A 24811-nucleotide genomic window follows, 5' to 3' on the forward strand; every position below is an offset into this window, starting at 1 on the left:
TGCGAATTCTGAATACTTTTGAAGAGGTTGAACTAAATTCGAAACAACTTCATGCCACTTTTACATATATGATTTCCCCCTAGACATTGGAGTACTACCTATAATGTATCAAGTTAACCTTAAGGGCAAACTACACCTTACACACCAATGTGCATAACAAAGTCTTTACCATCATTAAAAAAAAGCAGTGGGGAGAAGGGTGGGATGGGGATAAAAAGAGGTACTAAACCCTTTAGCTGCCAAGTGTTTCAGCCCAAGGGGTTCTAGATGTGTGTTTGCCTGGGTAGGTCAGGGAAAGGGTTAAGTACTTGCTTGTTTTCCGCACCTGTTACTTCTCCACTCAAAGCTGTTTTTATTAAAAACAAAAACAGCTCTTGGTGCTTGTTTAGATGCATTTACATGTAATATATACTTATCCATATGTGTTACGCAGTATAAAGGTTATCTGGCTTCTACATATAAAAACAAATAAACCCTTTACAGAAAATACCATATGTCATCTGTCCACATTTGCAAAATTAAACTTATGCATATTTAAAATGCAAGGGGCATGGAAACATGAAAAACAATAACTTTTGTTTTGTACATAGCAATGCATGAGAAATTCACAAGAAAGAAGCAGCAGCACCTTACGCTAGCATTACCAAGTTGTTTTCAGATTAAGGGGGAGAACTTCTTGTTCTTTGTGCCTGTAAGAGAAAGCACACACACACATACAGAATAAATTCTTGATTTGTTCCATAAAAATTCTTAGAAAGCATCTTAGAATAAAAGCCCAATGAGTAATCACATTTATAACACAACGTTGCCCAATTTTTGTGTGTAGGGGGTGCAGCGGTTCAAAGAAAAATACATTTTTTAAAAATCTACTGGGTCAGCAGAAGTGCCTTCCTAGAGCCTGGGGAACGCTTTGGGGTGCATCCTGTGTAATTAGGCCACTATTTGTCTAAAACAGGCTTTAGTATACAGCTCTGAATTTGCTATAGAAAGATCTTCCAGAGAAACAGTTCAACCTACTTACCAACAAGAAGTTGATCTTACTGAAAGTAACACTGCCTGGGTTGAGATGTAACATGAAACCATAGCTTAATGGCCTGGTTCGCATGTACCACTAACCCAGGTTTAAGTGCTATCTGGACAAGCCTCTGTGAATCTGAGTAAAAATGTTAAGCTTGCACATTCCCTCCTCCACACTCCTCCCTCCTTGCAGCTGGGAGGAGGACATGATCAATTGCTATGAATGCCAGATTGCATTGCTGATTTGTGTAACAAACTAGAGTTTGTTTTAAACTACAATTCCTGGTTTGTACATAGAAATTGTGGAAACTGTAACTGAATCCTGGTTCCGTCCTTCTCCTGGCCGCATGGGAGGAGGAAAGTGGGATGTTTGTGTGTGCACAAGCTCACTGATGTAATGCTAAATCATGGTATATGTGCAAACACAGCAACGTCTGAAGAAACTGCCCACAAACTGTGGTTTGTTTTGGGCTGATAGAGCAGGACCTGAAAATCCCATTTGTGCTAACATTGTGCAGTATCCAATGCTGCTCCTGTGCCTCCACTCTTTGTGTTGCACCAGTGGGGCCCATCACTAGTGCAACAGGACACAAGAGCTTCCTAGGGCAATCCTGGAAACGTGCTGAAACACTAGTTTCTGGAGTGAAACATAGCGGATCTCCCTTTTGCTAGCTCTGCTGATCTGTTCCGTTCAGGACATGAGTGTTTCAGCTAATTTCCAGGCTTGCTCTAGGAAGCACTAGCTTCCCATTGTGCTAACAGTGGATCCCACCCACCATCATAAGGGAAGCATTGGATACTGCCCTGTGGTTTGTCATTACATCTGAATTCACAGACCACTGACAAACCATAGTTAGGGCCACTGCTATGCCTCAAGGGGCTGTGGAAATGGGAATAAACATGATGCTGAATACTGAGCTGATGGAAAGTGAAACCAGAAAAGCAGCTGAAAACCCTTGTTTGTCTGCTTTACATCTATCCAGACAGCCATCGGTTCTTGTTAGTAGAAACCATGGCTTTGCATTACATCTAAATCCAGCTAGTGTTTCTAGTTTGCTCTCTCTTCTTCTCATGCTTGGATCCAGCAAAAACTATCCACATGAAAGCCAAGATCTTCCTGTTTAAGGAAGAGCTCTCTACAGCCTGATAGACAACCATCCTATCAACATCGTTAGATCAATGGATGTTATTCTCTGAATCCATCATATTCTTAATCTATATTAAATCCTTCATTCTTGAAAACTAGATTTACAACCAAAGCTGATTTTTCAATAGGTTTGAATTATGTGAAAGTTCCACTGGAACCACAAGACTTATATCAAAGTGCAAATTTAATTGTCAATATTTTTCAATTTCAGTTTATAGTAACATTTACTGTTTATTGTAACATTTACTGTCTAACTACACATTTTATGTGAATAAGTATAACTGAGTCACAATCTCATATTTTTAAAAGAAAATATTTTGGGAAGGTTATTTACAGCTGAGAAGTAGCGGATGGAATAGCTGCTGCTGGCTGTAGACTACAGATGCAACTTACTGTAGACAAGATGCTTATTCTTTTCCATACACCCTGCATCTCTGCAAATCCAAAATACTTAGTGAATCCTGTAGGAGGAACTCCCGCAGGGAGTGGGGGTTGAAACAGCGAAATGGTTTCTTCACTCCAAATTCTCCCCCTCCCACAATCTTTCTTCTTGCAGGGCTCTAAAATATATATTTTCGGTATATTTTGGATGAAAAGCTGTGTGTCTGGTGTGTGTGTGTGTGTGTAAATCAGATGCTTCTAATTTTAAAAATAAACACCAGGCCTATGTGTTTGCCTGTAGCAATGCTTGCAATAAAACATATTAACCTGGCTGTGTTTTTATATTGTATTTTATATTATGCTTTTATGCTGTTTGTTTTATATTTTGAATGGTTTGGTTTTAATTTTCGTAAACCGCCCAGAGAGCTTCGGCTATTGAGCAGTATAAAAATGCAATAAAATAAATAAATAAATATTATGGTCAGGGAAATGAACCAGATATTCAAGCAACTTTAAAAAAATAAAAACATGTATTAAATAAAAATAGTCTTTTTAATACTGTATTGGAGATTACTACGTCACACTGAGCACGCAAAGTTAGGGCCAACCTAGTGGACCTCCTCCATTTCTAAAAATAATAATAAAAAATTAAAAGCATCCATTGGAACCCCAAAATTGGATTGGAACCACAACACCAGGAGAAAGGTAGTTAAATCCTTTCTCCCATGTTGTTTCCCTAAATGAACCCTCCCGCCTATCCTACAAAGTGGATGCTTCCCCACATCCCTGAGCAAAGTTTTGAGTGGGTGATTTATATAAGGGTGACCATATGAAAAGGTGGACAAGGCTCTTATATCTGGAATAAAGCTGTAGAGGGGGGAGTTTAATTTCACCCCTAAGTGTTTTAACCCTGTTCTGGGGTGTGTGTGTGTGTCCCCCACAGCTGTTTTTAACTTTAAAAAAAAGTGGGAGATCCAATCATGGATCTCCTGCTGTTTCATCTGGTTGCACCCTTTGAAGAGCATGCTTGCGTGCAGTGCTAGTATACAGAGACATTTGACAAGCCTATTTGTGTAAACACCAGTATAGAGTATCCCTTCCATTAAGATGAAGGATTTATTACTTTCAGGCTTATCCCTCAATACAGATTCCTCTTTAAGAAAGATTGAGTGAGTCTGCACTGCACTGCATATATATGGGACAAGCACCCCAGAAAATAAAAGTTCAGGAGAATCCTTTGCTGATACTGAATCTCGTCCAAGACACACAGGTAGACTGAGGGTCAAACTAAACATTACTTTAATTGCATTTTTTCATACTGTGCTTGGGACCGGCCATGCTTCTTTCTTTACAAAAAGCAGATATTGCTGACCCCAATCCAGCTCAGGACCATGGGAGAGTTAACCCTTTTGCTGAATCTCTGCCCCACCCCAGATTTTTAAAAACAATGCATTTTTTTTTAAATGACTTGACATGGTAATTGCTCCCTGAATGGTTATGATTGCTGGTTTTTTCCAGACAAGATATCTGTACCTTTAATATATCTACATAATGGGAAAAACTCCACCTGTGGAATGTCTGCTTGTTGAGCAGCTGTTAAAGGACTATCAGAAAAAAAGTTGGCAACTCTAGTGTTAGTATGAACATTCTCATATGTCACAGATGAGTGATGAAATGGCAGCTCAGTGGCTGTTGGTATTTCTTTGAAGTGTGTAGTGGAAGCCAGGTGGTGATCTGCAATCTTACCACTTCTGTGATAGGTCAGAATATTCCCAAACAGTCACACACATTGACACACGTGGCCTCCTCCACAGATCATCCTGTCTTGCAATCACAGAGAGACCACAGAATGGGACCAAAAATGCTAATTGCATGCCCCCCAATACTTGTTGTATACCCTCTTCCTTTCAGAAACATTTGCTCACTAGCGCTCGCACACACACACAGCTTTGAGATTCAATAAACCATTATTGAAAATGGGCAGCTGATCAATAACACATTGAAGCAATGCCTCAATCACCTTAACCACAGGACTGTTTCACTTATGCAACAATTACCTTTCATATAGGAAACATATTTGTAAATTCATTACATGTACACCATCATGTGTGAATGATGACCCCCCAATTCCCCCCCCCCCCAATTGACTACTGCTTCCCAAAAATGTATCCCTTGAAATAATCAGGTATGCATTCAGGACAATCCTATTCATGAATTTCCACAGGTCTAATGTCTCTGAGAAGCCCAAAAGGATGGTCTTCACAAAGTGGCAATGCATACATGCCCCCAAGGCAAAAACAGATATTACTTTACATGTGTGTCTAGCAGTTATGTCTTCTTTTCATGCTTACTTTAGAGTAGGTGCAGGGTCCCCGATTCAGCTCTTAAAAAAACCACTACCCTATAAGCCTGATCTGGATCAGGGTTCCTGAGCCTTCTCTAGAGTAATAATAAAACAAAACAAAGCACCTTACTCTGTCTTACTCTGTACAGCACCATGTACATTGATGGTGCTATATAAATAAATAATAATAATAATAATAACCTTAGCTGCTGAATACACGTTTGGTTTGGCACCCACCTATCTTTGTAGGACAACACCGTGTGAAGAAGTGGCTGGTGACTCCGATGCCAATGGGGGCTATGGGGCTGTGAATCCGTTCTACGTTTCAATCAGAACCAGCTAGAACTCTAACAGAGCTATACAAGGTTCTGAACCCAATCCCCAGAACGGGTTCAGCACCTTGGACAGCTCCTTTGGAGTTCTGACTTTTTCTGAGACCCAGGCCACAGCTAGACCTAAGGTTTATCCAGGGATCATCCAGGGTTCGCCCCTGCCTCAGCACTGGATCTCCTGTGTGTCACCTAGATGAACAGGTTTGACCCCTGGACGATCCAGGGATAAACCTTAGGTCTAGCTATGGCCCCAGAGTGGATTTACAACCCTACTGACATCAGAGCCACCAGCCTGATGTCCAGTAGTAGCAGAGGAGCTCTGTGTGATCACAAACACGGCATGCTGCCAGGAGCCCGACTTACCCGTCGCAGCAGCACCAGCAGCAGCAGCCCTCGGCTGCCTCTCCATCACCGATGCTCCACGACGAAACGCATGGTGGTGCCGTCGAAGGAGGGCGGCGCAATGATCCTGGGGCCCAGCGGCTGCGAAGTGATGCTGATGAGCGGCGCTTTCCCCTCGCCGCCGGGAGCCGCTTGTTGCTGTTGTTGCTGTTGTTGCTGCTGCTGCTGGGTGTTGCCCGTGGGCATGTAATAAGGGCTGTCTGCCCCGGGGCTGGATGAGGCGGCGGCGCTGATCTCGCTGCCGGGCTGCTGGGCGAGCTGGCCCTGCAAGGCGCTGGCGGGCAAGACGGCGGGCAAGAAGCCGGGGTAGAACATGTAGGCTGCGGCCGGGGCGCCGTAGGTTCCGGCCGCCGTGCCCAGCGCTAGGGAGGACATGGGAAGGGTCATGGGGGCCACGGCCGGCGGTGGGGCAGATGGTTGGGCGGGCAAGGGCACTTCCACGTACTGCCCGGTCTCGGGGTCGAAGAGGCGCCGCTTCTGAGGCGGCGGCTGCACAGGCGTGTCCACCACATAGCACTGGCCCGTGCTGAGGTCCAACAGCACCTTGCGTTGCGTCTGAGGCACCGGGAACGTGGCCGGCTCGGCGGCCGGCGCGGCCATGGGAGGCGAGAAGCACAGCAGAGGCGCGGCCTGGGCGGCGCCTGTTAAGGCGGCCGCCGCCGCCGCGAGGGAAAAAGCCTGAGGGAAGATTTGCGCGGGAGGCATTTCAAGCTGAGGTGCAGCGGCCATCACCTGAGGAGGAAGAGGAGCAGGAGGAAGAGGAAGAAGAGGCGGCTGCGGCTGCGGCGCGGCAGTTGCGTTGGGGCCGCTGCTCCTCTCCTCAGACTGCTGTTGCACCTTAACCGGGTTGGAGACCGTCTGGTTCCTGCCCGTGCTGTACAGGGCGGCCGCAGCCGAGGTTGCAGAGACTAGGCCCTCGCGGCCCCCTCCGTCTCCGGAGGCAGCCGCCGCCCCCGGCTGCTCAGCAGAAGATGCCTTGAGAGGGATGGCCAAGTAGTTCCCACAGTCGGGAGCTACTGGCTTGGGACCCTTGTCGTGCTCAGCAAGGCACCCCTGCCTGTGCCCGAAGAGTTTGATGGAGCGAGGCCTAGCCTGGCCTTTGAGGCCTCTTGGTGGTGGTGGAGAAGGCTCCTGAGGCTGCTGCTTGGCCTTCTGGGCTTGGGCGTTGAAGGTGAAGGTGCCGCGGGGGCCCACAGGGGTTCTGCTCTTCTCTGCAGCCCCTGTTGTGACCGCTGACGTCTCCCCATGGAAGCCTGGGCCACGGTGCTGCTCTCGAGCCAGTGCTAAGCTCTCAAAAGCGGCCGCCTTGGCTGAGACCTTCTCCGTGCTCTTGGTTGGGTTGGCAGCCTTGCTGCGGGGTTGGCGTTCTGCGGCAGGCCTGCTGTTGGCAGTACTGCTGGGGGATGTTGCTAATCCCACAGTCTGACCTGTCTCCTGTTCCTCAGCCTTTGCACCTACAATTGATTCTTCCCTGGCACTGGTTCCCATAGTCCGTTCCTCGCTGGCAATGAGGGACAGGACATGGCTGTCGGTGATGGGCAGAGGGTCACTCTTGCGCTTCCACTCATTTTTATTGAAGCTGTAGAGTTCCTCCATGCTCCGGACTGCTGCTGTAAGTTTCTGCAGTGCCTGATGGTTCACTGTAAAAGGTGCCTTGTTCACCTCTTCCCGTGGAGGTTCCTCTTCTTCAGTTACCACCAATGGTCCTCCCTTGCTGCTTTTCTCCACTGTTGGTTGCGGTTGTGGTGGTGGCTGTGGTTGCTGCCTCCAGGGCACAGATGTTTTGGAGACTATCTTCAGCACAGCAGGCTGGTGAGGGTCGCTTTTGTTAGGAGCGATAGTAGCCACAGGCAGCCTGCCTGAGGTCCTGTGCACCAGGATTGTTCCCTCTTGGTTGGAAGGCAGCATCTTACCTCCATTATGTGCTTTGGCCCACATCTCAGAAGTCTTGCTGGCCTTCTTGTCCTCTTTGCTGTTGCTTACTGCCTGACAAGTTATCACCATAGGAGAGAGGGGCCTGGGAATGCCTGCTGTCACCAGCTGTTTGGGTCTCTGTTCAGAGGTTCCCTGATCAGAATTCACACTGCCTCTGTCACTGTTGTTATCCCCTGACTCACGACTGTAGCTACTTTTGATTAATTTCCGGACATCTCTCACCTGGTGGATAGGCCCTTGGACCTTAGGTTTACTGTCTCTTACATCACGTACCAGAAATTGAGGCACTTTATCCACAGCCTCCCCTTTGCATGGTTTCTGCTGGGGACATCTGGTCTCTTCAATTGTCTTGAAAAAGTTTGGGACACTTCCAGCTATCTTGGGTGTGAGGAGCTTAGCAATATTGAAAGGATGATCTTTGTTCTGTTGCACACTACCCAAGCTGATCTTGATCTCAGGAGGTTTGGGCTTTATCATTGTGGTGGCAATGGCAGTCTGAGCTGCTGCGCTGGTTGCTGTAGAATATTTTGACACCTGCATGCTGGATTGCTTTTCTTTTGTTGTTTGTTGAATATTTGGGACAAAGAGACGTGACATTTTAGTTGATTTGCTGGCTGAGATTTCTCCCAAATCTGCCTTACAGTCACCTTTGGATAAAATTTTCAGTTTTCCCACTGGAGCTTTTTCCTCCTTTTTCTCTGCTTCTTTTTCTTTCCATGTTCTAAATGCACTATTCTGGCTACGGAGAAAAGTTGCCTTGAGAGTTTCAGAAGCACTCTTTTTTATTTTGCACGCCTCCTCTAAGAAAGTTTCAGAAAGAGATCTATTCAGACTAATATGTCCCTCCCTGGGAGTAGATGGCTTGGAAGTAGGTGACTTGCTATCAAAAAACTCTCCCAAATCATCTGCTGTTACAATAGTGTAGTCAGAGCTGCCTTCTGAATATCTAGAATTCTGTCTCTGCAAACCCCCATCCCTTAACTTCTCCTTGGAGGTGCCATCTACCTCTTTAGAAGATAAGGAATTGGACATACCAGAATATGTGTTGTCTGTGATCTCTCCCCTTTCCATTTTGAACTCATGTTCCAGTTGCATTTTCTTTGAGATAACATTTTTGAGGAGGCTAGATGCAAATTTTGATTTCTTCTGCGTCCCTTCCATGCTTTCTGTAGCCAACCCAGATTGTTTGCAAGCTTCATTGCCCAGCTCCTTTGGCAGTGTTTCTGTAACTTCATCTGTGCAACCTGATCCAACAGCAGCATTTTCAGAAGGTTTAGCAGGTCTGGGGACACCCGCATTAATATTGCTGCTGAAATTCAAAGTCTCCAACAAAGTAACAACCCGGGAACCTGATTGAATCCGCTTTTCCAAGCAAGCTGGTGTTTCAACATGCGTTATTTCCCCATCAAGCTTGCTGACAACAAACTCTAATGCTTTAGTCTGTGACTTATTGGAGTGAATGTAGAACTGGTCACTGGATGTCTTTGTTCCAGTGCTTCTGTTCCATCCAGTTGGTGCAGTGCTGCTTTTGAAAAGATTCTGCTCTGCTTTCTGTCCAAGGCTGCCACACTTTAAATCCAAGTAAGTTGACCACCGGTTGATTCCTAGGGTGTGATCTGAAAGAGACGTGGAGGACTCACTGGAGCTCAAGTTCAGGGTATCAAAGTAGGGATAAGCTAAGCTCCGGAATGCCCTTGCCGTCAGGCTTCTTACTTCTTTATCTGCATCATCCAACTCACTTACCACACTAGAAGCACCACTTGAATATCCTCCCAATTCTCTTGCTCTTATGGCTCCACACCTTGTTTGCAAGCGTGCAGGAACTGCAATAAATTTTTTTGCATAGTCATGAAACACATCTTGTTTTAAACTTGAATTTCGTTCATGAGCTGTGGAGACACAGAGGCTCATGTCGCCTTCATGCTTGGCAGCATAAATAATGTTTTGCTTTTTGTGCTGGTTGCTAGGCTCATTTATAGCCCTGGAAGTTGGTTTGATTGATAGGAGTATCTGGCCTGCAGAATTCTCACTCATGCTGTTGAGGTTCTTGGACTGACTTTCTTCCGAGCTGGCGCATTTGTCTGTACTAGGGGTATCATTTTCAGAATTAATGCTGACTATCTCTGTACTGCTGGTATTATCGATACTGTCTGTCTGATTATTGGGATCACTAGTGGTCGTGCTGAGATAACAGCTATTATCCTCTTCTGTCTGTGTGTCTGCAAGAGTCTCTTCACTTCCAAAAGAAGCATAATCCACAAAGGAATAGATCACATTGTTGTCCTCAAAGTCCCACCGCGAGGCTAATCCGTAGTCAAAATCCATGTCATGGTCCACTTCACTGAGTTGGATTTCATGGGTTGTAATATAATGTGCTTCATCATTATTGTTACTGTTGTTTTCGCTGGTGAAGCTGTGTTGCGACTGTAGCACTTGTGAAGCACGCCTGCACCCTCCTCTCTGGTTACTCAGACAGATTTCTTTACAGTCTGCATCATCGTCTTCATCGCTGTCATATCCAAATGAAGAAGAGGAGGTTTTCCCCCCTGTTCCTAAGTCATCCATTTTTGGAAAGCTGCCTGACTCTTGTACCGGTGAAGGACAAGAAGATGATGATGATTCTGGGCAGCCATTTGTGTAAAGCTGAATGTTGGAAATACTAGGGGACAAAGTGTTCTCAGACCCTTCTGAGCTGGTGCCAGTGATGCTTCCCCCCACCTCATCAGCTTTCATCCCCATGGGAGAAGGAGTGCCTTCCATTTTAGATTTATAATCCTGGGATTCTCGATCTGCAGATCTGCCTGCCAGCATATTGTTAGCCAAACTGTTAACCTCACTGATCTCGCACGGTCCATTTTTAGGTCTGATAAAGGCCACTTTACTTCCATTCCCTGCCAAAGTCAGTTTTACAGTTTGGGGACTCTCTCCCCTCCCTCCAGGGAAATCATAAATCTCCACATATTTTGATTCCTTGGAGGAGGATGTTGATGGCTCTTGAGAATGGTGCTTCATCATTCGGCTGCAGCTTTCTCCAGCATTCCCTTTTTGAATAATGATCTGCTCAGCAGGCGATTTTGTAAGCACTTCCATGCCGATCACTTTGCAAGCTGACTGGAGGGAACAAAGAGATTTGGACCCAAGGCTCAAAGCTGGGAGACACGCACGTGTCTCCAATGGTGTGGATTCCAACTTCACTCCCTGTAGTTTAGTGGTAGACCCTGGAGAGACGCCCGAGAGTGCTGGGGTAGTAGTAGGGTGGGTGGCTGCTGTTGTCTCTGCGGAGATGGGGGGTAGCTGCTGCTGCTGCTGCCAGTGTCTTATTCCAGAGCTATGAAGTACAGTTGTTGGTTTGGCACGAAGAGCTGTCAGTCTGAATGCCATTGGTAACAGAAGTAGCAGCATTAGCAGCATCTGCAGCTCAACTTCCCCAGACATCCCAAAATGAAGAGAAAGCATATGGAAATGCTTATACTTCTAATTTTGAAGGAGGGGGAATCCTGTTCATTATATAGTTGTTTTTAAAAAGCTATTAGTATTTTAGATTGTTGGAAGGCTCTGTAATAGGAGGGTCAGTGGGATGGAAAGCACATATTGCTGCAAGAAGCACTATAACCTAGATAATGTTTGCATGGCCGAGAACATAACATTGAGCTAAGCCTTACTAAGGCACTGAATATATCAAATGACTTGCATTTTTAATGGTAAACATTTTAAGATCAGTTTTCCAGTTCATGCTCTACTTAGACGTTTGGACTATTAGTTTGGTTTAAAAATTTATGCAAACACATTTAAAGTATTCTCTGCTTCCCCCAATTTTTTTTTAAAATGTAACCCCATATCAAAAAATTTGTGTCTCTCAAAAACTCTTGAAACCGACACTTTCTGGATATCTTAGCACAACTCTTAACATGTCATGAAATAGATGAATATATCTAATTTTAAACTGCACAGATTCTTTGAGTAAAGCCGTCAAACCTACAAACTGAGTTAAAGTTTTACTCAAACCTTGTCAGCCACAATTAATTGCACTTATTTCCTATTAAAGGCAAAGGAACTTAAGCTTGTCTAACTATATGCTGGATAGTGGCCACCTGTTATAATAAGATCTAATCACATTTCAGGACAGGAGACAAATGATAATCTTGGGTAACGAATCATTTACCTTTTCTGTGACTCTCGTAGAGTTGATCCATGGATAGCAAGCAACTCTTTGTATCTCACAAGAAGAAAATAGTTTCTTAGGAATCTTCAGATTTATAAACAGATGGGAAAGCAAGTTGAAGAGAAGCCCTGGGAAAATGTCAAACTGGTTTGGATTTTCGTAGCCACTTGGTCAGAGTAAGAAAACTATGGAGCATTTTTTAAAGATGAGTGTAGCTTGCTAGGTCAAAACCATTAACTATACATAGACTGTGTGTCATTTCAGCCGATTGAATAAAGTACTATTTTAAACTATCACATTTGTACATAGCAAAAATAAATGTGTTCAGCCATCACTCATAGCAAGAATCCCAACCCCTCTAATAAATGTTCGTTCCCATCTTTCTAGTTCCAAATATTTAAGAAGGAAAGCTGTTATTGAGGAGAGACTAGAAGGAAAATAAAAACAATTTAAAATATGTGAGTTGCTCAATTTTTTTGGATGAAATAGAATTAGGTGCATGCAAACATACTTGCATAGGAAGTCATTTGAGTGATCTATACTTGGAAAAATCGTGTTCAAAATGTGTACACAAAGTTTTGAACTACAAAATAAATTCGTTAAGGCAATATTGGCCATTATTAAAATTAACAAAAATTGTTCCATAAATGTATGCAATTCATTTTCATCCCGTTTTTCTTCATGAAATGTACCCAAACTGCTGTACAAAACTATTAAAATAAACATTACAATAATTTTAAAACTAAAAGAAATAAATACTAAAGCAGCAGTAAAACAGCATAAAACTTGATACTGCAGGGGGGGGAACAAATGTCTTGTTGAATGAAAAAAGTTTTCATACACTTTCTGAAAGCAGTTAAATAGGGAGCCAGTCTGATCTCTCCAGGGAGAGCAGCCATAGCACTCCCAGCAAAACGTTCCTGCCCCTCAGGCCCAATTACTTAATATATGCCTTTATTGGGGTGAAAAGGGGAAGCAAAATAGAATGGCATCCTCTATTTCCAGAGGAGACAGGTCAGGGTTTCTGAAGCTGATCTTAAGCCTCAAGTAGGGGACTGTCTTCACGGGTTTTCCTGCAGCTTGGGTGAGTTGTGAGGTCCTTTGCAACACATGACACCATGGCTAGCGCACTCCCAACCAGCTGCTTCCCCCTGGAAAAGCCACAGTATCAGAGAGTCTTTTTACTCAGGTTTTTTAATTTTTTTTTAGTTAATACATTAAATTGTGGGCATGCCTGTGACCTGGCCCTTCCCCCATTACTCCTTTGAGAGTGAATTCACTCCATTGAGATGTCTATGCATGTCCTGTGTTAATTAACTCTGCAACTTTGTTAATACACTTCTCTGGTGTGTTTTTAGCTCCGGAGCTACGAAGTTCCAGAGTTGGAAAGGGACTGAGTTAATCGCTGGTGTGATATTGTTTGGAGTGGGGCTTATTTGTGCTGGTGGATTGCTCTCATGGGAGCCAATATTGTGGGTTAGTTACTCCCCATTCATTGAACTGTAGTGGGAGGGGGAACCCGGAGAGGAGCAGGAAACAAGCCTTTCCTTGGATGATGTTGGTTCTACTCTGCACGCCCCCACCTGGAAGTATGTCTTTTCCCACACTGAAAAGCCAGCTTTTAGTGATGGCTGGCTCTGCCATGTAACAATGATGGAGCGGAGCTGATTTCAGCATACCGTGGAGAATACAACAATGCACACTCCTCCCATGCTCATGAAGGTGAGGCCTAGGTTAATATAGATCAGTTTTCTCTCATTTGGTGCTCAATTATACAATTGGTTTGCCTTTTTGTGAACCGCCCAGAGAGCTTCGGCTATTGGGCGGTATATAGAAATGTAATAAATAAATAAATAAATTGAAAAGAGTCCGTTGGCCAAGTTAGCTTTTCATTGGTGTGAGAGAAAAAATAGTAGTAAACTTGAAAAGCGAAGAAGTTGTGTGATTCATGTCTTATTCTGGTGCATAAGACATGAATTCATGGTGCATTTTTCTTTTTAAATTTGTTGTCTCAAATTTAAACTGGGATTTCTGTTTAAGATACTTGCAGTAGAATGGTTTGGACAGACTTCTGGTTAAAACCTTGAAGAGTTGGCTGGAAGACCTGGTCGAGGTTGACAACACTGAGGTCGTTGCTAGACCACGCGTTAGCGCGGTGCGAGGCCCATGCTCGTCCCTGTGCGTCCAGATGACGCACAGGGGATCCCGGCCTCAGCCAGGACTCAAGCCGCCCTGGCACCGTGCTAACAGGAACCGCTTGTAGTGCGGTTCTTCATCGTGGTCTCTATGCATCACACATATGGGCTTTGCGCCTGCGCAGAGACCAGACCGGAATCTCCAATAGCTTAGGGAAACGCTTTTGGGCGGGAACCCCTCCCCCACGCTATCGCGCATGTCCACGGGGTTCCCGCCCTTCCCTCAGTTTTTTGTCGTCCGCCATCGTGCACAGACGTAGAAACCGTGTTCTCTCCAGCTTGTGTAATACTTACCTTTTTTGCCTCGCTTCTGACTCCTTTTCTGCATTTTTCTGCTTTTTCTTGTCTTACCTAAAAAAAGAAAAAAAGAAAAAAAAAAGTATATATTGTTGTTGTTTCCTACTCTTTTTTCCAGCGATCATTGATCGCTTTCGGCGCCTGAGGCGCATGGCCGTAAGGGCCCCCTTCAGAAAGTGCGTGAAATGTGGCGCTAAATTGCCACCTAAAGACGGCCATTCGCTGTGTGTATTGTGTTTGGGCGAAGCGCATAAAGTTCAACAGTGCCACCATTGTATGGCGTTTACCAAACAAACACGGAAAAATAGATCAGATAGACTGCGGTCTATACTGTGGGAAAAAGCTCTGCGAGCGACTGAACCTTCGCCTCATAAGCGTAAGGACCAACACTCCTCGAGGGCAATGGAAAAACCTCTTAGCCCAGAAGTCCAATCAGTTGTTATTGGTGAGGAGTTGATGGCGGATAGCAGGGCCATACCCCTAACGCCAGGCCGATCCCTAGCGGTTTCCGCAGCCAAGAAGATTTCAAAAAAGGCTCGGACCCCTAAATCGGCGGAACAGCTAAAGAAAAAGAGGAAGGACGCAGAAAAATGCTCCACCTCGAGGGTCGATACCCTATCTTCGATACCCGCCGAGCCTACCAGGTCGGCGCCGACCTCGGTATCGACGCAATTGCCGTTACCAGCACCTTTACCGACTGCGAGGAGTTCGATGTCGGAGGGTGAAATTCGAGATTCCATATCGGTTGCTTCCATACCATCGGCTCAGGTACCGTGCACGACTGAGTTGGAAGAGCCGACTGGGCGTGTTCCACATCGACGACACCGATCTCCTGGCCCGGACTTTGATCGAGTATCTCAATACTCTGAATATCAGCGGGACTACCCTTATGATTGGGAGTATTATCGTCCTCAGGACTATTATTCTTCTGAGCGCAGACGATATGAGCATTTTGCACAGCCTCCTCCGAATTCAAGAGTCTTGCAAATCCCTCCAGATCCTCGATCCTATACACCTCGCAGCCGTGACAGCAGGGTTGAGCGTACTGAACACCGATCGATACCAACTGCAACTGTCGTTGCGCCCTCACCTCAACATGAACAGCCAGTGCATCAGACGGTGCGGGCGGTTCAAGAGTCTCCTGATGAGGACTACAGGTCTGATTCAGACTCTATAGCTTCTGTAACCCCATCTATGCCTTCACCTGACGATATTGTAAATAGTAATGAACCTGTCTCTGCCTCAGAAGATGTGGGGAAATTCTCTGACCAGGTACTCCGAATGGCCAAGTCCCTAGGTCTCGACATCGATCAACCAACTGAGATTGATGATGACCCAATCTACGATGTGACTCGAACGGAATCTAGCTCGACCATCGCGATTCCCTTCCCTCCTACACTACGGAGGACGGCACAGATCTCCTGGAAAAATCCGTGTGCAGCTCAGTCGACATCTAAAAGATTGGAGTCAATGTATAAAGTCAAGGAAGCAAATGCCGAGTTTCTATTCCAACATCCAAAACCTAATTCGATAATCGTGGAATCTGCCCAGGGAAGATCACAGAAAGTGCATTCAGCCCCTACCGACAGAGAAGGCAGAAAATTAGACTACCTCGGCAGGAAGGTGTATGCCTCGTCTTCTTTAGGAATAAGAACCTCTGCGTACGAGGCAACTATGGCCAGGTACCAAATATTCATCCTAGAAAAATTAAACTCTCTCTCTGACCATCTGCCCGAAGATAAAAAGGGAGTTGGCGAGGATTTTCCATACCGAGGCAACCGCAATAGCCCATCTGCAGCTTAATTCTGCAAAACATCAAACGGACTCCCACTCCAAATCGATGATGGGTTCTATAGCCCTTCGACGTCATACTTGGCTGAGGTCAGCCAACTTGACAAATGAGACGAAGACTAGAATAGAAAGTCTGCCTTTTGACGGAGAGGGACTATTCAACAATAAGACCGACGAGTCCTTAGATTCGATATATAAGGCTCGCACAACCGCCAAGAAGATGGGTTTCTCACAACCCCAACCACAATTTAGGCAAAGGCGCTGGACTAGACAACCGTACCAGCAGATCCAACAGCGCCCTCAGTTTGACAAACAGCCTCCAAAACAACAACAACAGATGCAGAGAAAGAGACCTTACCAAGGTCGATACCAGCAAAGCAGACATCAGCCGGTTTTCTCAAAGAGGCAGCGGCTTTGACTTCTCCGTACCAGGCCTACTACCCTTTACAGACCGTCTAGCACCCAAGTACCATCAATGGGAGTTCATAACATCTGACTCCTGGGTGCTCACTATCATCAAGACGGGTTACGCCATCGAATTCGATGCCCTTCCTTTCTCTTCGGGAGTGAAGATAACAGCACCATCCCCTCCTCTGCTGCTCGAGGTACAGACCTTACTATCGAAGGGAGCCATCTCTCCCGTACCTACAGAGGAACTCAACCAGGGATTCTTCTCCCGTTACTTCACGGTCCCGAAGAGAGATGGAGGTCTTCGACCGATCATGGACTTAAGACAACTGAACAAATACATCACCCCAAGGAAGTTTCGTATGACAACAGTTACTTCTATCCTCCAACTGTTGCATACAGGGGTCTGGTTCGCGGTAGTAGACCTGAAGGATGCGTATTTCCACATCTCCATCAGGGAGTCGCATCGAACTTACCTACGGTTCTCCATCGGCGTCGAGCAGTTCCAATTCAACGTCCTCCCTTTCGGCCTCGCGACGGCACCGAGGGTCTTCACGAAGGTGATAGCTGTTGTGTGTGCCCACCTGCGAAAGAAGGAAATACATGTTTATCCATACATAGACGACTGGCTCCTGGTTGCGGAGGACAGTCACACGCTCCAGGAGAATATAGCCACGACTCTAGAACTTTTAGAATCCCTTGGCCTGTGGGTCAATCAGGAAAAATCTATACTGACTCCTCAGCGGACGATAGACTTCATAGGAGTGACTCTGTCGTCTCGAGATGGAAGAGCTTACCTCCCGTTAGCGAGGGCAAAAACACTTCGAGACCTGATTCTCGATGTCGGAACCCAAGCAAGACCTTCGGCATGGACAATCCAACGATTGCTGGGTTTGATGGCGGCGACTACCGCTGTCATCAGATTCGCCCGATTGCGAATGAGGATTCTTCAAGGGTGGTTTTTGAAGACCTTCGATCTTCGACGCGATGCTCGCAGGACTTACCTTTCGATACCGAGTCAGGTTCGCGCGTCGATGAAATGGTGGCTTTCGATGGGAAACCTCTTGGAAGGGATTCCTTTTCAGCAAAGAGCACCATCGCTTACCATCACGACAGATGCTTCTCTCGATGGATGGGGAGCTCACTGCAATTCATTCACCGTCCAAGGTCGATGGCTCCCTCTGCAGAAAGGGGAACATATTAATCACCTGGAACTCTTGGCTGTGGAAAATGCCTTGAAAGCGTTTGCCCAGATCATCGAGGGCAAAGACGTTCTGATTGCAACAGACAACACCACTGTTGTCTGTTACATAAACAGACAAGGGGGAACGAGGTCATACCCCTTAACCCTTTCTGCACTCAGGATTTGGAACTGGTGCATAAAGAGACAGACTTACCTGACTGCGATCCACGTAGCGGGGAAGGAGAACATCGTAGCGGACTCCCTAAGCAGGTCCTTCCATGTCGACCACGAATGGGAGCTCGATACCGAAGTAAGAAACAACCTCTTTCGGTATTGGGGCGATCCGGCTGTCGATGTTTTTGCCACTGCAGAAAACGCAGTCTGTACCAACTTCTGCAGCAGAGCAGGAAAGGGAAGGAACTCGCTAGGAGACGCTTTCACAAGAACTTGGACGGGGGGACTGTTATACATCTTCCCACCTTTCCCACTCCTGACAAAAGTCGTGGCCAAGATAAGAACAGACGGCACAAACTGTATTCTGATCGCGCCGTGGTGGCCTCGACAACCATGGTTCCCTCATGCTCTTCGACTGTCGAGAAGGGACTACATCGAGCTACCATCGATACCGAACCTTCTGTCTCGACACCAAGGCAGAGTTCGACACCCAGACCTCTCGACACTCAAGATGACGGCATGGAGAATAGTACCATAACCTCTGGTATCGAACAATTGACGGTACAGAGTATTTTGACTGCATCGAGGAAACCTTCGACAAGGAAATCGTATGCTGCTAAATGGCAGAGGTTTTCTAAGTTTGCACTGCAAATGAATCACATCGCTGAGGCTTGTCCCGTCTCTGTGATTCTAGAATACCTGCTCTCACTGTTCCAAGGCGGCTTAGGACTTTCGTCCATCAGGGTCCATTTGGCTGCCATCACTGCCTTTCATGAAGGTGTGGAAGGATTCTCGCCTTTCTCTCATCCTACATCCAAGGAGTTTTTAAAGGGTTTGAAAAATACCATACCGACTATTAGAAACATCGTACCGGCATGGAGCCTGTCGGTGGTGCTCCATGCATTGATAAGGAAACCCTTTGAGCCTATGGCCACAACGGACTTAAGACTCTTGACTCTCAAGACTGTGTTCTTGGTTGCCATAACTTCAGCAAGGCGTGCAGGTGAGCTTAAAGCTCTAAGGATAGATGCTCCTTATACAATTTTTCACAATGACAAGGTTGTGTTGCGTACAGACCCATCTTTTTTACCAAAGGTCGTGACGCCTTTTCACTTGGCTTAGGACATTATTTTGCCAGCCTTTTTTCCAAACCCCACAACGCCTGCAGACACTGCTCTCCACATGCTGGACGTTAGAAGAGCTCTCTCTTTCTATAGAGCTAGAACTGAAGGATTTAGAAAATCCAAACAACTGTTTGTATGTTATGGTGAGCCTTATAAAGGACTCCCAGTGTCATGCCAGCGATTGTCTCGCTGGATAGTAGAGACAATTGAACTTGCCTACTCTATCTCTAAACTAGAAATAGATCGACCTGTGACAGCTCATTCAACCAGAGCGATGTCGACGTCGGTGGCCTTCAGCAGGGGTGTTCTACTTCAGGACGTTTGTAAGGCTGCGACTTGGTCCACCCCTTCTACATTTCTCAAGCATTATAGCTTAGACACTCGATCTAGACATGACTGTTCATTTGGAAGGGCGGTGCTCTCGGAAGTGTTGAAATAATACACCAACCCACCTCCAAGGGTATGTGAGCTTGCTACTCGCCCATATGTGTGATGCATAGAGACCACGATGAAGAAATGCAGGTTGCTTACCTGTAACTGTAGTTCTTCGAGTGGTCATCTATGCATTCACACAACCCACCCACCATCCCCTCTTGGTGGTGTGATATTTAATAATGACATAATTGACTATAGATTTATTTTATCCTCTTTATTGAATTACACTCATGTTTATGGGGGCACAATGTCGGACTCCTGTAAACTGAGGGAAGGGCGGGAACCCCGTGGACATGCGCGATAGCGTGGGGGAGGGGTTCCCGCCCAAAAGCGTTTCCCTAAGCTATTGGAGATTCCGGTCTGGTCTCTGCGCAGGCGCAAAGCCCATATGTGTGAATGCATAGATGACCACTCGAAGAACTACAGTTACAGGTAAGCAACCTGCATTTCTTCCCACGGTCCCGGCCTCAGGTCGGGCTGAGGCCGGGACCGTGGGTGTGTGGACCGTTCTGCCGCTTTTTCCGGCTATTGCACTTACGCGCAAATAGCCGGGAAAAGCGGTGGATGGGCTGCAGCGCCGATGTCCCGAGCCGCCCTGTCCCGCTGCTGCCGCTGTCCCCAGCCGGCTTTTCCTGTTGTCACCGTGTCCGGCCTGCAGGACATGGCGACAACAGGAAAAGCCGGCTGGGGACAGTGGGGGCAGCGGCGGCAGCAGGACAGGGTGGCTGGGGACATCGGCAGCAGCAGGACACAGCAGGTAGGGACAGGGGGGGATCGGAGGCCAGGGGAAGTCGTGGGGGGGAATCGGGGGCAGGGGAAGTTGTGGGGGGGGAATCGGGGGTAGGGGTCCCTATTTTTTTTTAAAAAAAACCCTTACCTTGGCCATTGGTGTGCTCCTGCGCACGCGGCCGTTTTAAGGCAGGGGGGAAATGGCGGACGCGACGGGGCTTCCCTCGGCCCTGTTGCGTCTCACGTGTGGACGGGGCCTACAGGCCGCGCTACTTCTAGCACGGCTTGGCCCCTCCTCCCACACGGATTCTATGGTAGGTCTAGCAAGGCCCAGAGTATGATGAAACTGTCTTGATTCAACATTCAGTCAATCCTTATGTACCTTTAATAAAGAAAACAACAACAATTAATATTGAAACATAAAGAAAATACACCCAAAAGAACAGAGCAAAACAAGTGAAATATGTGCCAGTTTCTAATACTTCCTGCTCTGGATGTGATAAATGAGATGATTCACTAGTGGCAGTATATTCAGAATACTTCAAGTGTCATAAAACAATTCACTTTGTATTAAACTACCTGTTATCGTCTATTGGTACATGGTAATTTAAAAGTAATGGCTGTTCAAAAAGATTTTCTGATTACAGAATAAGACACAATTTTAAAATTCTGATTGGCCGAAGACAGCTTTTCTAGGAAAAAGGAATACTCAGGTTATATTACAGGCTGGATATTTAATCAGAATAAGGCACTGAGCCAGTCATACAGCTTTCATAACGTAGCCTGCCATACAGGATACCCAAATTTGGGAATCATTTTGAATCGTGAATCACTTAACAGACCATCTGTGCTAAGATTGGATGGGAGGGATTTCAGTCCCTGGGGAGGAGAAAGGAAAAGCATCACAATTTCACACCTTATCATCTGGTTATAAGAGCTATTTCAAGTGTCTAGGTCAGGAAAATCCAGTGGGAGAAAGACATTTTTTCAGAGAAGAAATGATTATGAAGGGCAAAAATTGATTTGAAAGGTCAAGTCTGCTTTAAAAAATTCACCTGCAGAATTTCCCCCAATTACATCTCTCAATCCCATATTGAAATAGGGCACATTTAATTATGTTTTTACACCATGCAAGGAGTTCATAGTGTAATTTTCTTTTTCAAGTTTACAAGTCACCCATGAACTAGCTGCTGATAGTGCTACGAATTCAGTTAGCTTGTGCAAAACGGCCCTCTAGTGTTGAAAGATTATATCATATTAATTGCTTGTGTTTTTCTGTAGATTCCATATCTTCAAAAACATGCAGTTCCTTATTTCTGTTTATATTCATTGCCAGAGTACATTTACTAATATGGTCACTGCCAGGAAAGGCTAATAATATAGAGTATCTTGTATAGAATGGCCATGTCAAGTATTGGGCAATTATGCCAAAATCACAAAGGAAGGATTCAGACAATGCCAACTAATTTTTGACAATCGCCAAATAGTAGGAATCAAGTGGATCTAGGCTATTTGAAAAGGCATCACGTTTTTAGACAAGCTGAAAAATTGCCACTAAAGTCTGAGTTGTGGCTGCAGAGACTATTTGTCACTGCCTTTCAGACAACCAATTTATAATCGATTTCCACCATTTGACAACTACAAATGCCCATTTAGAAAGAGAGAAATTGTTTCTTAAATACAGATTTCTGGTTCTCAAATACCAGATTTCTGGTTCCGAAATACCAGAAATCTGTATCTAGGTGTCAAAGTTACCAATATTTTTTTCCAAGGTAGACCGGGGGCGTTGCTAGACCTACCGGGTGTTCCGTCGTTGAGGAGCGGTGAAAGCGGCTTTTCCCGTTCAGCCGTGACGCCTCATGCTCCACACCTGCCTTCGATTTGTGGCGGAAGTTTGCGCCGGTTGTGCTGCTGCCGCCGCGAGAACGGTTGCGCAGCCACACCGGCCTGATTGCCGCGGCTTTTTTTTTCGCTCGCTGCACGGTTTGCGCACGTCCGAAAGACCGCAAACTTGCGCAGCCGTCAGCGATGCCGCCGCCGGCCCTGGCGGCGGCAGCGGCGGCAGTGCCAGTGCCAGCTGAAGTGCTGCTGGTGCTGTTGAGGGTCAACATTGATGCGCTCACTTCCTGATGGGGGTCGTGGCGGGTGTCATATGACCCGAGGTCAATCGTCTGCATGGCCACTCTGTGCCTACATCTCCCATCATGCCTCTGAGGTGTCGGCGGCGATGATCGCCTCTGTGCCCTGTGCCCCATCCCAAGGAGCCAACCCACATCTGGCCGTAGCCATGGCAGCAGCCCACAAACAGCTCTGCCCTCTGCCAGCCTGGTACCCACACTAACAGGCAGCGTACAGCACCGCCATTATGCGGCCACGGTAGCTGCCCACCGCAAGGAGTCACCAGCCACTTTTCCGGTCCTCCGGTCCTGCGCAAACTGTCACTGGGGAAATAATAAAAAAAAGCCGCTCCGCCGCGCTGCCCCAGCTGGCGGACTGCGCGCAAATGGCGGAGGCGGCTTGACCGAAGCCGCTGACCACTCCCCCTTAGCACGCCTTTTCCTGACCAGTGCCGACCGCAGTGACCTCACATCCTCCCACACGTACTCCGAATTACCGCGGGACAGCAGGAAAAGGCGCCCTAAAACTCACTTTTTTAAAGTCGGGAGAAAGAGGCTTCACCGCGGGATAACGGCGGATCCTCGTGAACGTCATCTGGAAGCCTCGACGTGACTGCGGAAGGTAACGCGCGCTAGAGCCTCGTCTAGTAACGCCCTAACTTGCCACATGGTGGGAATTAAATCAAAGAAACTAGTTATGTGAAGAAATCCAATATGTGCAAATGGCTGATATTAAGTTGAGCACATGAACTAGAAAAAGAGGCCATGACTTTTCAAATTACAATACTTTTGTTACTTAATTTTTTTTAAAAAAAAAACTTCAGTTGATGCAGAATTGGACTCAAAGGAATACTGAGACCTGCCCTTGGAGGCTCCCAAGCTGCCCAAGAGATCATTATGCATCTTCTGGCCAGGATGACAACCCAGACCCATCAGCATGGGTGCAGAGTTCCCAAACTCTGCAGACTACTAGCTCTAAGCTATGCCAGCAGAAGTACCCAAAGTGAAGATGAGCACTGAGCAAGAAGGGCAATCTAGCAACTTGCACACTTCCTTTTGAATGAGGAACCTCTGAACATGTAAGTTAGTACACAATCAAGTTTCTTGAGAAAGTGTGGGGCTGGCATGTGTATTTAAGCTTTGTCAACTGGCTAATTACTATGGGAAGAACAGTTCTCAATTTTTTTGGTTAGGCTCCTTGGACCAGCTTCCTGGCATCCTGTAACCCAGCTACTTCTATTTTCATGGCAAATTCAATGTGATTTTTTCAGCGTGAAACTTTATGGGGCACCAATGGATTGGGTAATTTACACAGCCAAAGTCCTGTGTGCATTTACTTGGAAGTAAATCCAATTAATCGCAATGGTTCTTACTTTTGAGTAAACATGCATAGGATTGGGATATTACTCCAGAGTATTACAAAGGTGGTACCTTGGCAAAGGAATTCAGGATTTGGCAGATATGGAGGTAATTTACTTATTACAAGCATTTTGGTTTCGTATGAACAAATTGTGCAGAAAATTGAAAAGGCCTGGGTCCTTTTTCCCTGATGCTTCAAGGAAGCTTTCTTTGAGCTGATGTATACGTTAAGAATTTTTTGAGAAAAATAATACCCAGTGTTTATTTAATAATGAGTCTAAGTGAAATCTTTAGGTATTTAAAGAAATGTGAGATATATAATAATAATTGAAACGGATTGAGAATCTGTTCATTGCAGCTAATATAATTGCACAAGAGTGGAAATCTAGTAATCTTTTATATATTGCTTTTTGGTGGAAGTATTTGTTAACGGGGCTGAAACAGGTTAAGTTAGCAGGACTGATTAATCTATGAACTACAATGGGCAGGATGTTACTGAGATTGCTTACTTTCTGAAGTGTTTTTGAAAAGCCACTGTAGATGTCTTGAACTAGAGGAACAGTACTTCTATGTTTGTCAATTAATGATTTTTATAATATTGATTAAAGTTTCTTTAAAAACACAAACAAATGTTCTTACCCCTTACCAGCATTTTGGAGTGGCACAATCATTTTACTACCTTAAGACTACTATCTCTTTCCGCTACATACCGTAAATCATGTATAACATTTGCTAGATTGCGCTTTCTGTTAAAGCATCCTGAACATCCACATCTCAAAATCAGCACTTTTATGACTTGGAGACCCAGATTTTTTTTAAAAAATTAAGCAAATCCTCCTTTAGCTTCCTGGTCTGACATCCTGACAGTAACAAGCTATTTTATATCTGTAAAACACTTATGTCTTACTCCTGGCAACCTTCTCAAATTTGTCTTTCCCTGCAAGCAAGACCCACTTCCAAGGAGTGGAACTGTAAACCTGGACAGGTTTCAAAACTTTAACCTGAGTGAGATTAAAAGGATTTAAAGGCCTTACATTGCCCCTTAGAATGGAAGACTGCATTTCCTCTCCAGGATGAGAACGGATCAAATTCTGGCATGTTGTATTACACTGTGCAATGTGGTGCCATGTAACTGAAGCTCTGTAAGTGTCAGGGGTAGAAGTACTTGTGAAATAGCACATACAAAAAAGTACTGCCTTACCCCTTAATCAAGTCACACCGTCATGCCAGATACTCTTTGGAAATAATGCTGACCATGGCAGGATGAAATTATGAAATT

General features: G+C 45.7%; 1 protein-coding gene across 2 annotated transcripts; it reads right to left on the minus strand.

The window, feature by feature from the left end:
- Window positions 1–470: 470 nt before the first annotated feature.
- C10H4orf54 (chromosome 10 C4orf54 homolog) lies at window positions 471–11852 on the minus strand. 2 transcript variants are annotated; one of them, XR_010025912.1, is made up of 2 exons: window positions 11721–11852; window positions 471–689 (listed from the first exon to the last, which is right to left on the minus strand). XR_010025912.1 is itself a non-coding variant. In XM_063135919.1 (2 exons), the coding sequence occupies exon 1, from the start codon at window positions 10646–10648 to the stop codon at window positions 5630–5632; it is 5019 nt and encodes a 1672-aa protein (XP_062991989.1). In that variant the 5' UTR covers window positions 10649–10669; the 3' UTR covers window positions 471–689; window positions 5585–5629. The 2 variants fall into 2 exon arrangements, 1 of the variants encoding a protein (XP_062991989.1); XM_063135919.1 differs by lacking the exon at window positions 11721–11852 and adding an exon at window positions 5585–10669.
- Between the last annotated feature and the right edge of the window lie 12959 nt (window positions 11853–24811).

This window comes from Elgaria multicarinata, chromosome 10 (genome assembly GCF_023053635.1).
Source record: "Elgaria multicarinata webbii isolate HBS135686 ecotype San Diego chromosome 10, rElgMul1.1.pri, whole genome shotgun sequence".
Lineage (NCBI taxonomy): Eukaryota > Metazoa > Chordata > Lepidosauria > Squamata > Anguidae > Elgaria > Elgaria multicarinata.

Coding starts and splice junctions, on each gene's coding strand:
- C10H4orf54 (XM_063135919.1), bottom strand. CDS start 10,648: ATGGAAGTGCTTACAAAATCGCCTGCTGAGCAGATCATTATTCAAAAA.